The 13,662-nt window shown below is 39.9% G+C and overlaps 1 protein-coding gene across 3 annotated transcripts; it reads left to right on the forward strand.

The window, feature by feature from the left end:
• Positions 1-540: 540 nt before the first annotated feature.
• Positions 541-12,794, forward strand: mylk5 (myosin, light chain kinase 5). 3 transcript variants are annotated; one of them, XM_085404433.1, is made up of 18 exons: positions 541-803; positions 5,048-5,185; positions 6,326-6,457; positions 6,687-6,839; positions 7,007-7,189; positions 7,652-7,687; positions 8,666-8,793; positions 8,899-9,052; positions 9,132-9,443; positions 9,540-9,642; positions 10,043-10,246; positions 10,329-10,546; positions 10,630-10,753; positions 10,962-11,114; positions 11,195-11,324; positions 11,427-11,514; positions 11,600-11,740; positions 11,896-12,794. In XM_085404433.1, the coding sequence occupies exons 2-18, from the start codon at positions 5,050-5,052 to the stop codon at positions 12,099-12,101; spliced, it is 2,601 nt and encodes an 866-aa protein (XP_085260559.1). In that variant the 5' UTR covers positions 541-803; positions 5,048-5,049; the 3' UTR covers positions 12,102-12,794. The 3 variants fall into 3 exon arrangements, with proteins under 3 accessions (XP_085260559.1, XP_085260557.1, XP_085260558.1); XM_085404431.1 differs by having other exon boundaries at positions 541-798; XM_085404432.1 differs by lacking the exon at positions 541-803 and adding an exon at positions 4,832-4,893.
• Positions 12,795-13,662: the final 868 nt, after the last annotated feature.

Raw genomic sequence — 13,662 nt, forward strand, 5'->3', positions numbered from 1 at the left:
CTATCAGAGAGACAGCAAAAAGCAGCAAAAAGCAAACCCCACAGCATGGAAAACTGCGGGCAGATTGACGCACAAATAAGCAGAAACTGCAGGTGGCTGCAGTAAAGGCCTCGCTGAGCATCTCAAAGGAAAAAACGTATTTGGTGATGTCCATGGATTTTAAACTTCAGGTAGTCATTGACTCCAGATCAGTTTCAATCAGTTACGAAAACCAGTCCTTATAGTTAATTCTCCAATTACATTTAAGCCTCTAACAAGGGTGGGGAGGGTATGAAAATGGCTTTAATTCATAACAAGTTAATGCAGTGTTAAAACTCTAAAGATGAAAGACTCTGTGGTTTAAAATCAACTATGGTGAATTGTGTCAGTGTGCAAATCCTCATATGGATCTGACTGTGTACTTACATGTAAGGTCAACTAATAATAGCAACGCCGACAATTCAAAACGGAAGCTTGTAGTGCTTGAGGAAATGTAGTCCACCTCTAGATGGCGCCAGTGTTCTCATTCAGTCAAAAGGATGGCGAAAGGAAGTGGCATCTGTTAGTAGCAATGACTGTAGAAAACACAACAGCAAAGAGGTGTTAACAGCTGAGCATGACTTTCCGAGTTTCTCTAGAAGACGGTTGGGTTATTATTTATTAATTCTTTAAATGCGTTTCCGGGCTTTGGCAAGTCAAAGGAAGATACAAGTAACCCCATACATGCCGCCAATATGCCGAGCTTTGCTGGAAGAGTGAGCTACTACTGCTAGACATGATGACTTTGAATCAGCTGAAGACAGAAGATGTTAAAATCAGGTGATGTAGGTTCGGGTATTTTTCAGTCTGTTATTAGAATCCAAAGAAAATGTCTTGGATTTTTCATTTTATGGTGAGCGGATGATATGGCTGACCAGGTCAACTTAAACTTAAAAATACAGCCTAATTCTCTGTATGATAGTCAATAATAATAACAATAATAATAATAATAATTATAAAAAGATTAAACAAATGTCAGAAAACAAAGTATAGAAAGTTTATGATGGAGTGCCAAGAGAGGAACTGTGGTACTCTACTATATGAGGAAGTCAGGGGTGACAGAGAAGTACTGTAGTTGAGGGTGGTGCGGATCTGCTTAATGACATATTGGTGAGGTGTGCATTTCATGATAAAATAGTTTAAGGGCATGCGATTACATCAGTGGTTGGTTCTTAGCCCCTGCTTGTTTGTAATGCTATATGGATAGATAGGATAACAGATGGGTCTCGTTGGACAGATGACACTGTAATCAGTAGTGAGAGTAGGGAGCAGGTGAAAGACAGCCTGAGATGTTGGACATAGTGGAGGTAGATCAGAATCAGAAGACTTTATTTATCCCCAAGGGGCAATTAACAAACAACAGAGCAGCATAACATTGAAGATAAGGACAATAAGAACAGGCAATAAGAGTGAAATAATAAATACACAGAATATACAGTATATACAGTTTTAAAATTAAACTGACTGAAAAGTGAATAAAGTGTTGGTAGTAGAAGAGGGTAGTTTATGTTTCTGGTGTGGGAAATGATCTTATCGGCTGGAGTTAAAAAGCAGAGTGGCTTTGGGGACAAATGTGGCTCTGCTCCTCTCAGTCCTGCAGGAAATGCAGCAGTGGTGTCGCCCAGAGGGGAGCCATTGAAATGCGGGTGAAGAATGTGAGAGATTTTGGCTTCCTGTCTAAGGGCCTGTTGGCTGAAAACCTGTGCCAGAGTTCTGACAGGCAGGCCAATGATTTTAGAGCACACTGATGCAGTGTGCTGCAGTCTGTTCTTGTTCTGAAGGCTGAGGAAGTGAGTTTAAAGAATTTAAAGCAAGTGAGGTGAACAAAGGCAGTTTAAGTCGTTGGAGATGAGTGTCTTGGGTCATTTGTGACAGAAGGATAGCAGCAGGAGTAAAAGGGAAGGTTTTTAAGATGCTAGTGAGACCTACTGTGATGTATGGTTTTGAGATGGTGGCACTGACAAAAAAAAATATAGGAGACTGGAGGTAGCAGAGTTGAATTTACAAAGATTTTGGTTGGGAGTATCCAGAATGCACAAGATTAGAAATGAGTACTTTACAGGAACAACTCAGGTTGAGCAGTTTGGAGACAGAAGATAGTGAGGCAAGGCTGAGATGGTCTGGGCATGTACTGTGGAGGCATCGTAGACATATATTGGGCTATTTATGTTATAAATGGTGCTGCCAGGCAGGAGGAAAAGAGGAATATCATAGAGAATATTCATGGACATAGTGATGGAGCTCGGTGAGCTGATGTGGAGAAGCCTGGAGGGGGCAGCAGAAAGTAGAAGATAAGAAAATAAATAAAGGTTAGGTTCCAGATTTGGGAAACTCTTCTTTTCCCTTAATTTTTACACAAATAGTTGGCATCTACAGAGCACCCCCTGGTGCTCCTCCTTACCATTATTTATATAGCAACTGCTGCAGAATTATGTATTTCTGTAGTGATCTGGAGTTGTAATGAAAGCCAAGGTGTGGATGTGTTTACTGTAGATTCTTCCTTGGTAGCAGCTTCCTTGGTTGAAAAGTGATTTGAGTAGTGTTAAATGCACTTGAGAAAGCAAAGAATGTAAAACAATATCATCTATTGAAATCATAATGTTATATTCTAGGTCTTTTGTTCACTAGGTGATTTAAAAATGCTATATGATGATTCAGCAATAAAGCATAAAATAGAAGCATGAAAATTAGCCATTGAGGAACTTGTGTAAATGAAAAGGATCTAAACTTCATCGGATTGATCCAGTGGGTTTTCCTATCTTACATTCTTTTTCTGACGCTATGCTTCGTGTGAAAAGAAGCCTTTGTTTACTTTTTCATTTTAAATTATGAGGCCAAGGTTTTCTTCTCACCGGCAATGCACCCGTTTCACTTTTTAAGCATGTCAAAGATTTTCATCTGTAGATGAAATAGTTTTGACTGTGCTGTGACCATCTCCACTTTTCATCTTTGTCTGTCTTACGTAAGTCTTAGTCCGAGGAGGTGAGCGGGGCTTCTCCGTGCACAACAAGAGCTGTATGCATCAACTTAACATATACGCATAATATCCACTCTATGTAATATACAGATCCAATAGTAGGACAGTCAATGAGAAAATGTTTAGAGATGTCTGAAGCCCAAGATCTGGGGTTCTAGGTATCATTTGTACATACAATGACCTCAATTTATTTATTTATTTTAAAAAGGTCCCTAATAAATTATGTTACTTGCATTGACTTGCATTGGCACGAGTGAAGACACTGTGAGACAAATGCAGCACAATCATTCTGTTTCCTTTTTAATGAGCAGCCCTGTAGCTAGAGAGTTTGTGCCAACTTTCTGTGCGTGTTTTGTCTTTGATGTCACGTCTTATTAAACGCTTTATGTCCGACCTTATTAGATACTATTTCTGTCATACTGTGCAAGGTTGTTCAGCCGTGGTGATTTGTTTCTGTACTGCGACATTCCTTTTCAGTATTGCAGTAGTTGTTAGCTTCACCTGGAGACGTTGCAGACCCTGGGTGAATAACTTAAACTTTCATTCAGTGTGTGTCACTATGTAGAAATTCCCTGGTACCCAGGGAATTACAATAGTAAGGCAGTCAGGTTCTGGGTGTGTTGCCTGACTGACTAAAAAGGCGAAAATAGTTTCCAGCAAATGTAGCTTAACAATGTAAATGGGTCTAATCTGTCTTACCTGAACTTTTGTATGTTATTATTAACCTGCTGAGGCAATTTTGTGTTGAATTTCAGTGGTTTCATCCCAACCCAGGCTTTAGAGACAAAACTAGGCCTGGATCGTTATGCTATTTAAAAAAAATCTTAATAAAAGCAACAACAACAGTAATAAGAATACGATTTTTTCAGACATTGGGCTTTTAACATGTGTAATAATGTCTTTGTTCTAAAAAATCCCAACAAGGATGTCTGTGTTGGCAGCTTTTTGGTAAACGAGATAGGAATTCTCCCACGGAAACTAAAACAAGCCCCTTGCAGTCCCTTTTTGTGTGATCATTGATGTGGAATTTGGGAAGCTGGGATGGGGGTGGAGTGGAGAGAGATGTTATCACCACTTCAGCAGGTTTCTGTAGAATTCTCTGACTATCAATCCAGCATTTGTAGTGTAGTTAATTCACCTAATTGAAACTGCTACACCAAGATGCACTCGTGTTGATAATTGTTGTTTACTTGTGGTTGAAACCTGTAATAAATAATACAAATTTCATTCAACCTGGCAGAGAGCACTGCTGTTCTCCGTTGAGATGAATGCCTCAAACATGTATGTTTTACCAAGAGCAGTTCTCCTGCACAGACGTCTCCTGGTTACTATATTAGCACGTGGAAGTCAAAGTGACGCTGCTGCCGTTCAAAAAGGCCATCGTTCTTGTGTTGGGATATATTGTACCAGGGGAAGGGGCTCAGATTTGACTGTTGCTACAGTCAGAGGATTTAGAGTCCGCAGGGATGAAGTAAACCTTTGCAATGGTGATGTCACTGGCATCACAAAGTTCAGTTGTAGCATTGATAAGTGAGAAAGCAAACAGAGAAACCGGTGAACAAGACTGCATTCACCAAACAGAACACAAAGCGACCTTTGCCTGGATAGGTAGATAAGTCCCCCTCATTCGCTCCCACTCTCCCGCTTTATATCGTTCCATGTTTAAATGTAGTGTTTACAAGGCATGACAAAAAGGAGTCCGAGTAGTGGGTTTTTGCTGTTACAGTGATTTTGAAAGCATATGAGACGTCCGCCGCGCCTGATATGGCCAAAGTGAAACAACATGATTTGTCATGTAGGTGGAGCTAGATGTAGATAATAGGAGGGTGAGTAAAAGGGACTAGAACGTGCAGTAAAGTGTGAGGACTGAGGGCAGAACTTCAGTGGTTTAGCACAGGGTGAGAGGGACACACAGAGGCTTGTTAATTTTATGAAAAAGATAGTGAGCAAGCCACAGAGGCCAACACCACAGTGACAGAGAGAGGAAGTTTGATAATCAGTTTGAGGCATGACTTTGTAATTCTTTTTTCATTTGTTGGTTTCCTGAAACAGACATGAATAGTGATGGCAGCAAACAGCGTTTTGTGTCGACCTTTAAAATGCGCATCAAGGCGCCCGGTCCATCACCTGCACCTGAGAACGGGCCAGGAGTTGTCGGCACAAGGACCTCAGTAAAATGTACTGATGCAGGTAAGAGCTGCTTTCAAGAAGAAAACACACAACTGGTGACATTTATGGATGTCAGCGTTTGAACAGGCAAGTCTGAGCACGGCAGTACTTCTTGATAACAAGTTGGCGACCATCCAGAGCGGACTCCAACATATTCTTTAATATTCACTTGTAAAAACAGATTGTTTGCCTAAACTAATAGCGCTCACGCATGCAACACAAACAGTTTGCTACACTTAAAATTAATATTCAGTTTCATGTTTATTTTGAGTTTAGCCGTCCAGTAGTGTGCTTGTTTATTGACTTGGAAGCCTTTCACTTTCATGTCAGCCCACAGCTGACATCTCATTTCCTATGTCCTCAAAATTTTGTTTTTTTGTTATAACCAGCAAGTCACATGTGCTGTATTTCTCATGGTCATTAGTTTGCTCTTCCATATTTCCATATATTATATGTCGCTGTTGCTTCCATGTCATCGATCTGTTGGGCAAATGGCAACTTTGTACAAAACCTTCAAAGTCAAAATCAAGTCAAAAGTTCAGGAACAGGCACGTCTTTGGCTGCTGTTCAAATCAAAGGTTTTAAAGAGTGTCAAGTGAAATATAGAGTTACTAAAATTAATCTTTCCACTAAACTAACAACACATACCAGCTATTTGATAAAATAGCTGCTATGAGCCACCTCTGAGCGTGTCTGTGTGCAGAAGTGTTGCTCAGAGTTGTTGCAGCATTCAGTTCCTTTTCAGAAACACCAGTGTGCTAACTGAACCATTCAGTACTGTAAACACTGGTTAAAGGTTCATAGAAAAGCACCGTTTTGTTAAATCATAACTAGTATGCTGTATATGGGTTTACAATGGGCAATAATATGTGGTTCTTCTTTCTAGGTTTCTAAGTTACACTGCCTAAGAAACGACCTGGGAGTCTGTAATGACATGAAATTGTGTATTACTACTTTATGCTCCACGTTTCAAGCAGTAATTCACCTTGGGGCAAATTAGGGTCCCTTGCTTAATTTAAACACTTTTTTGTTAAACTGTAACTAGTGTACTGTATATGGGCAAAAATGCAGTTCTAAGGATAGATTACATAATTTAATACAATAAGACTTTGTCACTTTTGTATTAATTGTATTGTAATTCTGTATCTCCTCCAAATCCAGGGTCTAAACATCTGGATCCACCTGTCTTCATACAGCCTCTGGAGGACTGCTGTGTAGATGAAGGGACTGACATTAGGTTACGTGGAGTTCTCAAAGGAAGTCGACCGATCAAAATATCGTGGCTGCACAATGGTGAGAAGAGACAGTTTACAATGCATCTCAGTTTACACTGCATATACTTTTCAGCTGTGGGTGTGGTCAACCAAAGAACGCTAAAGAGCAGATAATTATTCAAAACAAACATGTTTTTGACTTTCTGTTTTTTATGCATTCAATTAAAAATGCCACATAGAGAATCAAGAAGCCAAAAGTAGTGCAAGAGCATGCTGATGGGTTGCTTGTTTACCTCACCTGTTGGCAGGTGAAGTGGCCCGTTTCGGGAAGGCTTCCTTCAATGGCAGGGAGGCCAGTTTTGTTGTGAGGGAGTGCTTACCAGAAGACGCCGGTGCCTACACCTGCTTGGCAGAAAGCAGCGCAGGGAAGACATCTTGCAGTGCTGCTGTGGTTGTAAGAGGTGAGCAACTGGGAACTCATGAAATATTCAGCTAATTGGACAATTTACCTCTTGCAACTTTTAAGTCTACAATAAATGGAACGTTCAGTGTGTTCATTACTCAAAACAAAGCCAGAGTTTTATTTCTGATGTAGTCTCTTCTCGTTTTTCTCTTCTGACCAAATTAGACTTTGAAAGTATCTGTGGCGTGCAGAATCGCGCTTTAAAGACTCCCACTTCTCCATCCAAAAGTGTAATGGGAAATGGAACGTTACCGCAGACTCCAAAAGATGAGCTACACAAATTCAAAGGATCTATTTGTATGTCTCCTACAGGCTCTGATAGGCAGAGCCCAGTCTCATCTCCAAAAGGTAAACCAGAATTATTTGATTAGACAGTGCTGGTTAATTTCTAGTCAAAAAACAAATGTAAATTAATTCCCATTTAATGAACTATAGTTAGCACAGATATAATGCAATTTCTTCTTTTCTCTTGCACACTGATCGGTTTCTTAGTATAGAAACAGTACTGATGTGTTTTGATGTACAATTTCTTGGCCTCTGTTTCAGTTTCTTCAGGAAATCCATGTTATGTTTATAAAAGGAAACGCACTTCCAGTCCTTGTGTGATTGGCCGTTAGGCAAAACATATATAACACAATTATGCAGCTCTCCGATACACCCACTGAAATTTCTCTGTACCAAGTATACACCATGTAGGGTAGTGGATAGAGCAAAGTACAGTAAAATAGTGCAAACTGATAGCCATAGATAGAAGAGCCACACCTCTATCCTTCTGGCTAAAACCTACCTGCACCTGATCTGTCTTTGCAGAAGTCGTCCCAAAGAAGCGAGCCAACTCAAGGATAGGTGAGAAAAACGCTCTTTTTTTTTTTCTTTTTTTTTCCCACATACTGAGAAATTTACCCACCTCTCCAGCATCCATGTGCTTCTTATTAAGTGCTTGATAACTTCTTCTGTCTGCTGTTATTTTTCTTCTATGAAAAAATGTGACTTATTGTAGAGTTTGTTTGTGCGTAGGCGGATCTGTTGCTGGAGCTGTACTTTCTTCATGTCACCTTTGGTCTCATAATGCTCTCCTTACGCTTTAATGTGCTCTACTGAGTTGACTGAATCAACCTTAGGGTTTAGGCTGCAAAAGCAAATATGTGAAATACTCCCATAATGAGGTCTGGTTGTTTATTTTGAGAGCACAGGACATTTCATCATTTATTCATGGTTTTTATTTTTAGGAATGAAATATTGGCTTGTAATGGCAACAGCTTGTATTCAGAAGGTAAAACTGTGCACATTAAAGCCACTTAAACTTAATATTATCAGATCTACTTTAGTCAAATTCACCATTCTGACGCCACAAGATTTGAATATTGACAGCGAGAGAGATGACATGACTTCAGCTCATATATGGATTTTTTTGTGTGTGTGTGCAGCACAAAGCAGGGCAGATTATAATCCCTGGATACTGTATAATGTATGGCTATAAAAACATTTTCTCTTTACTTCCTTTAAGGGTAAACAGCTGGGAATGTGTATTTTCAAAAAGCTGGTGAAATATTTCAACAAACTTGATTACACAAAGACTTGTTGTCCTTGTGGGCGATAGGTCATCTGTATTGCATTGTGTTTTCACTTGAGGCACAAGGTCCTGCTAAATACCATAATAAGAAGGGTATCAGTTAGCTATTTCTTAGTCTTTATCTCATGCTCACACACATTAGTTTTCAGGCATTCAGCAGATATTTTTAACCCTATTGTGAACTGAGGAAGTGCAGATGCTGCAGTTCACTTTGAGTCACTTTTCTCATTTTTTTATTTTTTATTTGGCAGGCCGATCGTTATGTTTTGAAAACCCACCGCAGCACGTGGAGGTGAAGGTGGGACAAAGCGCCAGGCTGACGTGTAGTTTTACTGGAAGCCCTCCTGTAGCATCTTGTTGGATCAGAAACAAAGAACAGGTGCAGTAATAAAAAGGATAAATAGCAAAAACAAGACATCTGCTTCTGCCATCTCAAATGTATTTGACTCCACATTATATCTATTTTTCCTGTTTTTCTGTGCAGATAGTGGACGGCTTAGAGCTAAGGACAGAAAATACTAATCGGAGTAGTACGCTGGTTATAGAAGAGGCTAAACCCCAGCACACAGGTCGCTACACCATTGTAGTAAAAGACCGAAAGAGCTCAGCAGAACACACAATCACCCTTTCTGTTATAGGTGAGTCTATTCTAAAGAGTCAGAACCAAATCAAGTAAAGCAGTTCCTTGGAGACTTATTTTAATCATCCTCCCACCAGAGAGACCACAACCTCCTGCCTCCAGTCCAGTGATCTCCCTTGTCTCCTCATCCAGTCTTGTGCTATCCTGGTCAGGCCCCTGCTATGATGGCGGCAGTGCCATCCTTGGTTATGTCGTTGAAGTAAATAACCAAGGAAGTGCTGAGCCTGAGGTTTGGAGAGAGCTAACAAGCGAGTGTAAGAGTACCTCATACAAAGTTTGTTCTGGGCTTCAGCCACAACAGGAACACTGCTTCAGAGTAAAGGCCTATAACGTAGTAGGACTAAGCGAGCCAGGCCCAGTGTCACCAGTGGTGAGAATGGAGGAAAGAGGTGAGGTGATACTGGGATTTTGACAGCACATTTGTAATAAAGGCAGGTATAATAAGCATTAGATTAAAGCTGTTGTGGCTGTGTGCATACATTCAGACAAGATAAAAGAAGAAGAAGCCCCTCAGATGTATACCACTGTGTCTGTTGACTCTTCCCACAAAGTTACGGAACACTACGATATGCAGGAGAAACTTGGAATGTGAGTATCAGATATGTCAAATCCCAATTTTCCAATAATAATCTTTCCAAGTAGAAACAAGAAGTTTGTCAGAAACTATAATTACAACAAGTTGAGAACGTTTTGACATTTCCAATTCCAAGGAAGTGTGTGAGTGGGAATTCCAGGTTGAAATTCTGCCAAGAAAATAAAAATGCTTTCAAGTAGAGGCATGCATTCCAGCTTGAAAACACCTGTAGTCGTGTTTTATCCATGACAAGGAATGTACGGTGACGTTACCGTATTAGTGATAGGTGAACAAGAATCAGATGGAAATCAGCCATTAACATGAACTACTTATTGTGATAGGCCATGATGGTGTAACCATTAACTATTCATTCCTAATATCCAGAGATAGAAATGACTAAACTTTCTTCATAAGGGGAAAATTTGGGATGGTGTACAAGCTCATCCACAAAGAGACAGGACGTGTGTGCGCTGGGAAGTTCTACAAAGGACGCCGTGCCAAGGAGAGGGAAGCCGCTCGTAAGGAAATAGAGCTGATGAATTACCTCCACCACCCCAAACTGGTTCAGTGTCTGGCAGCATATGATCACAAGTCTGAAATGGTCATGGTGATGGAGTTGTAAGTATCCTTATCAGAGCAAAAGGCAAAGCAAAATTCCTAGTATTTTCTGGTGTGTCACTGCTGTTTTGTTTGTCTGCAGTATTGCAGGTGGCGAACTCTTTGAACGTATTGTGGATGACAACTTTGAGCACACGGAGCCTTCAAGTGTGCACTACATGCAGCAGATCCTGGAGGGGATTGCCTACATGCATCAGCAAAACATTGTCCATCTGGACCTCAAACCTGAAAACATCGTATGTGTTGACACCACAGGCACCTCCATAAAGATCATCGACTTTGGCTTAGCCAGTAGAATAGGTATGTGGAACAATACTCTACTTTTATGCTTGTCTACCTCGTGTGCGTCTTAATACCTACATTATGGGATTTCCATTGAACAGATCAAAACACACCTCTGAAGGTGATGCACGGGACTCCAGAATTTGTGGCCCCGGAAGTGATCAACTATGAGCCTGTGGGTTTGGGGACTGATATGTGGAGCATTGGGGTGATCTGCTACATACTGTGAGTCTAACTGTCTCTTTCTATATTCAAGAGATAGTTTAGTATTTTTCAAACAAGATTTTTGTCTAAAATTCTTTAGCTCATACAATCAAAACTGAAATTTAGAGTTTTAGCCTTATTGTGCCACCTAGTGGGTATAGATTGAAACCACATGTAAAGGATGTATATTCAACACTAATCTTCTCCACTTTTTTTCTGTGGTTTCCAGGCTCAGTGGGGAATCTCCGTTCCAGGGAAACAGTGATGCAGAGACCCTGGCCTTGGTCACAGCTGCTCAGTGGGAGTTTGACGAGGAGAGCTTTGACGAGATAACAGAGGAGGCTAAAAGTTTCATAAGCTCCCTGCTCAGCAAAGACCTGAGGTGATTTCATAGATTTACAACTGTAAAGTACCCTACTTTACCTCCTTACTTAACCATCTGTAACTGTAATTGTTGATCAGGCGTAGGATGACCTGTGAACAGGCCCTTGCCCATCCCTGGATGGCAGCATTTAAGTCTAAAGAGCTCACTCTCACCAAGAGTCTGTCCAAAGAGAAGATGAAGAGGTTTTTGGCTAGACAGAAGTGGAAGGTAAGCACCAAATTACTCTTTATTTATTTATTTATTTATTTATTTATTTATTATTTAAAATTTAAAATGTACATTTTGTTCTCATACACATTTGTCTCATAGAAAGCTGGCAAGGCCATGTTAGCACTGAAGAGAATGGCTCTGCTCTCTAAGGCGGAAGGCTCTGCATCTCCTACAACTCCTGGAGGAGGTGAAAATCTTGCATACCTTTACTCATCACATTGCACGCATTTTGGTTTAGTGGGTTTCCCATCTTATTGATATATATCTCCTAGAATCACCCCTGAGCCCAGAGGCAGAGGAAGCGTTGACCTCCCTGGAGCTTAAGCTGCAGGAACCCCCGGTGTTCACAAAGAGGTTGAAAGACCGGACTGTAACTCAGGGATCCAGTGCCCGTCTCTCGTGTCACCTCACAGGTACAAAGCAACTTCTTATCTTGGATTCAAGTCAGACTTACTGTAGCAGGCTTGAAAATTCAATCTTGAACATGTAAAAACATCTTTTCTTTGATAGCGTTTCAAAAGTTGTGTTCTTTTCCCTCCTGATCTCACATTTCTGTTTATCTTGCCAGGTTACCCTGACCCGGAGGTGCTGTGGCTGTGTGGTGATGAGCCTATTGAGGAGTCCCCCACTGTGCAAATAGAGTATGAGGAAGATGGCCAGTGTACGCTGGTTCTAGCCAAAGTTGGCCCAGAGGACGGCAATGTGTATACCTGTAGGGCCACTAATGACCACGGGGAGGCATTTTGCTCAACCAAATTAACTGTCCAAAAATAGATTCATCATATCATAGTGTGTATGCAGAAATAACAAGTATAAGTAGAATTTTCTTGTTGCCTTGACCAGCTGTATTGTACATTGTTGTTTGTGGCTTCTGATGAGTCAAATAAATATTGTTACAGAGTTACGTACATAGATTTATATTTTTATGGCATTCAGATATGGCTTCCACGCTATGTTGAAAATTATGTTTTTACGTAAAACCATGAATCTGTCTGTTATATTGGCTCATTGTGAAGATTCCCCTTCAGCCCTATCAGTTTGTAATTGCGATTTCCATTCTGAAAAGCAGGCGGGTCTGAAAATATCCTGATTAATTTGCATTGTGAACATTCAAATTGCAATTCCAAAGCGTCCCATTAAAAAAAACTTACAATAAATGTTATTTATAGCCTAAGCCTAATTCAATGCTTAGTGCCAAAGAGCTTTATTTTCGTTTCTAAATTAAACCACTCTTGCACAAAATCTCATGTTCTTTTAGTGAAATGCACCTAGATAGGTTTATTTTGACAGGGTCCAACATACTCCTACATAGTACATACACACCTCCTACTGTTGTAAATACTGCATTTCTTCACACACAAACATTAGTAGACCAAATAAACAGATGGAAATATCCCCCGGTAAACACTATCCTTAGTCTCAGCATGCAGTTTGATATCTGAAAACATAAATGACAGTAACAGTTTTTGCTGCTTGTGTGAGTTTCTAGCTCTCTGTTCGACCTCAGGAAATGTGTCCATAACAAATATATTTTGTCAAAATCTTTTTGTCTCTGTCTGCTGGTTGAATTTCAAACAATACCATCAGGACCTTCAGCCCGACACTTCGGTAAAGCCGTCCACCTGCTTTACTAAAATATAGAGTATTTGTGAATTTAACTCGTGTTTGTCATGGTCATATTTACTTGATACCTTCCTCACAACCCAAATAATCTGGAACTGAGAACATTTCGATACACAGACCATAATGTTCTAGACTTAGAAAAGGATATAGACCCGGAAAATAATTTCTTCTACAACATCAGCTGTAACTGCTGCTACTTCACTGATGAACAGTTTAAGCACACCATCAACACGGAAAATAAATTATCAATAATCCATTTTAATAGCAGAAGTCTGTATGCCAACTTCAACAATATAAAGGAATATCTAAATGAGTTGACAAATCCATTTGGAATTATTGCCATTTCTGAAACATGGATCAATGCGGAGAAAGGAATGGACTTTGGACTGGAGGGATATGAAGTGAATTTTGTAAATAGAAGGAACAAGAGTGGAGGGGGAGTAGCTGTGTATGTGGATAAAAACCTAAACTACAAGGTGGTAGAAAGTATGACAACTGTAATTGATAATTTACTAGAATGTATAACAATTGAAATTTATAAGGAAAAAGAAAAAAATGTAATAATTAGCTGTATATATAGAACACCTGGCTCTAGTATTCAAGTATTTAATGACTTCATAGAGGAAATATTCTCTAAAACAAATCAAAAAGTTATGTTTATCTGTGGTGATTTTAATATTGACCTGTTGAATCCAAAAAAGCATAAAATGAC

This window comes from Rhamphochromis longiceps, linkage group LG4 (assembly GCF_057381845.1).
Source record: "Rhamphochromis longiceps isolate RC_006_pf linkage group LG4, R_longiceps_female_GT1.1, whole genome shotgun sequence".
NCBI lineage: Eukaryota > Metazoa > Chordata > Actinopteri > Cichliformes > Cichlidae > Rhamphochromis > Rhamphochromis longiceps.